Source organism: Scylla paramamosain, chromosome 4 (genome assembly GCF_035594125.1).
Source record: "Scylla paramamosain isolate STU-SP2022 chromosome 4, ASM3559412v1, whole genome shotgun sequence".
Lineage (NCBI taxonomy): Eukaryota > Metazoa > Arthropoda > Malacostraca > Decapoda > Portunidae > Scylla > Scylla paramamosain.
Window position 1 is genome coordinate 13240061 of NC_087154.1, and position 3498 is coordinate 13243558.

At 39.4% G+C, this 3498-nt stretch overlaps 1 protein-coding gene across 1 annotated transcript; it reads right to left on the reverse strand.

The window, feature by feature from the left end:
* Positions 1-422: 422 nt before the first annotated feature.
* On the reverse strand, positions 423-3267 carry LOC135100119 (uncharacterized). The gene is made up of 4 exons (XM_064003083.1): positions 3249-3267; positions 2593-2679; positions 2068-2216; positions 423-1277 (listed from the first exon to the last, which is right to left on the reverse strand). The coding sequence occupies exons 1-4, from the start codon at positions 3265-3267 to the stop codon at positions 639-641; spliced, it is 894 nt and encodes a 297-aa protein (XP_063859153.1). The 3' UTR covers positions 423-638.
* Positions 3268-3498: the final 231 nt, after the last annotated feature.

Genomic DNA, 3498 nt, shown 5'->3' on the forward strand with positions numbered 1-3498 from the left:
TTTGTGCATATTATTAACAATGCCATGACATGTTGGACAATTGAAATAATGCCCACGTGATAGCATATGGCATTAGTTTTATAATGATGGACAATATGTTTTGACTCTCTCTGAAGTCCTCTTCAAGTGTGACGTGGCACATATAATTGGATGTACTGGTGCTTGTGTTCATATGGTAGGTTGGAGGGAATACAGAGGGCAATGGAGGCAGGAAGGGTGTCAGAACAGGTAATTGAAATCTTTCTGACAAGTCAGAGACCACAAGGGTAATTATATAGCTACTGTAGTTCTGTAAGTAGCCTACAGTAGCTATATAATTACCCTTGTGGTCTCTGACTTGTCAGAAAGACTTCAGTTACTGGTTCTGACACCCTTCCTGCCTCCATTGCCCTCTGCATTCCCTCCAACCTACCATTCTACCATTTCAATGCAAGCACCAGTACATCCAATTATATGTACCACATCACACCTGAAGAGGACTTCAGGGAGGGTCAAAACGTTGTGTTATAATTATTTGAAATTACATTTTATTATAAAATCACTCATTATTTAATCTGCGCTCTAATTCAATTCTTTTTAATCTTAGGACATTCAACCTCTCCCTCTTTATCTCCATGTCCATTTCGTGGCGTTCTCTATCACGTGCCGCAATGCAAGACCAAAGTTCTTTTTAGTTCTGCCATACTGTTTTGGTGTTTATCGCTGGATTTTTTCAGTGTATTTTTAATATCGTTTATGCACAATAACAGTTCCTTTCTGTCTGCAGAAAGGAACCCCCACCCCACCTCCAAGAAGAACAAGAACGAGAAGCTTAAGACCCTCTGCAGACAGAAACCTCGCACTGCAGGTGGCTCCTCACGTGTGGCTGGAGCAGGCTGTGGGGCTTGTGAGGCATGAGCAGGCTGAGGATCTGGTGGTGATGCTTGAGGAGGAGTTGGGGCACGTTGCGAGGCTTCACCTTGCTGAGGGTCTAGTAGTGAGGCTGGAGTGGCTGGAATGTTTAATACTGATGAGGCTTGTGTGGCTGGGTCTTCTTCCACAGGATTGTCAACCTCCATTTCTGCCACACTCCTAGTACCCACTTCTGTGCCCTCCAACACACACAGATCTGGCCGGGACAGGGGGCGATTCTTCAGAATTGAAGATAGGAGATTGTAAAATCGCGGTTCAGTCTTCTTTCTCTTCCCACTTGACCTATTGTAGTCCTCATAGTTGTGGAATATTGATTTGAGGTTGCGCCACTTGCCCTCAACTTGCCTCAGTTCCACGCCTGGGATCTAATTTGGGGGAAAAGTCAAAGTGGAATCTATTATTTTTCAGTATTAATTGATACATGCATGTTTTCATCATAAGGATTCCAAAACACACACGTGGTACACAGAGGTCATTAATTGGGAAGCACATAAAAGTAATGGTCTGGTTAACTATTTTTTAAACCAAAAATATGTGAAGAAATTTTTTTAGGTTCATAGCATACAAAACACAGACAGAGCAGGGGCACTACAGTCTTGGAATGCAGATCACACTGTGAATTACATACAGTGTGATGCTTCATGGCGATGGTACCTTAACCTTGAGGAGGAAAATGGAAGGAAGTAATGATGAAGCACTAAAATTATAATACGAGTATAGAATCCAGTTACCATACCCATGCTGTCACTTAAAAAGCTATTAGTATTCATATGTGCATGTACAAAATCATGTACTGAGTCAAGCAGTTGGCAACCAGCTTCCACATATCAGAGGCAGGTAACAGTGAGAGGCTACCCATTATAACGTAAGGACCTGACACATAGCATATGCCACATACAGAAAAGCATCATTGGTGGTAGACAACATCCAAACAGGAACATATTACGTGCACTGCTTATAATAGACATGCATACATCATAACAGTTTTCATTTCACTTATACCTCAATGTGATGCAGTAGGATGCCTGCTAGTCCCTGAAAGAAGTATATATATTAAATGTGATACTCCAGCTGTAATGAATTGTGCTTACTAACAGATTATTATGGCGAATATCACTAAGAAAATAAACTTACATGGCCTACATAATAACTTACCAATTCCTGCAACACTCTGGTGATGTCCTTCCACACAATGCCCTTTGTTGTTTTCTTGTCATTTAGGCGTGTGTAGTTTGCCTTGACAAGTTGCAGGAGTGCTTCTGTCGCCTCGTAATTCCACACCTCTTTCACCTTCCCTCCCTTCCCTGAAAAATTAGGCACTCAATAAAGTAAGGAAGTCATATCATTTCAAGTGCAAAATTATACAGGATATAAGAAACAGTGAAGAAAAATACATGTGTGACCTACATGTACGAGTATATTTAGAACCACAACACAATACTAGACTGAAATAGTCATGCCGCAAGGGCCTAAAAATACAAAAATTAGAGGCTACCCTATCTATGGTCAAGCTTTACTGTTTGGAAGAAACCATGTGGGACTATTTACATAGGGTTTCATCCAAAGAATTACAGTCCTGATGTATGCCCTGGCATACATGATTATTTTGTATTGTAATATTTCAGTACGTGTCCAACAAATACGACTAATTTAAACGTAATGAATACCATTATTACTTACTCTGTTTTTGGACACCCTCCTGTGTGAGTGATTCACGTGGTGCTGGGTTGTCCACTTCTTCAACCTCTGAAGGGGAACAAAGTACTTCTGTAGGAAGAAAAAAAAAAAAAAAAAAAAAAAAAAAAAAAAAAATGGTACGGAAATTTCTCCAATATTCTGGTAAGTAATAGTAACATGGCAGAGACAGGAATTGATTTGGAAAGATGAATCAACCATACTGGTTTTGAATGTGATATTGGTGTTGTGTACAAAAAACAATTCAAAATAATACCAACAATATAAACTGCATGTGCTTTGAAACGTATGTATTTTGGGCATTGTCAAGGATAAAATAACTAAAGGCGTTTTTACCAGCGCATCAGAATATCAAACGCTACCAAACAGTGTTTGATGTTCTTGCTTGGTTTTACCAAACGCCTGGGACAGACGTTTGATATACGGCAGCGAATCTGCCCAGAATAGCAAACACGCACTGTGATTGGCTGAAAGGTATTGCCATTCCTTTCACATTTAATAATCACGATTCTGAGGCTGTAAGGATTATGATAATTGTTTTATATGAAAAGAAGATCAAAGTAGTAACTTGTTCCTGGCATTAGAATTCAAAAGAATTGTCCATAAGACTTGAAATAAATGGTTGTGTCGTCTTGTGATACGTCTACACTGTTCAGACATAGGTCTAGTGAGGGACGTCCGTGGCAGTTCATGTGGTTGTGACTTCGTCTTCCAGTTATGTGAACTTGGTATAGTTTATGCTATATTTCTGTATAATACTTGCTGAAAAATATGAATTAAAGAATTACCTTATTGCTGTATGCTACTAATATCAGTATTAAAGCAAATATATCGGAGAAATGATATTTGTTTTGAAATGCTGCTGCGATAACACGAACATTGCGTACATCA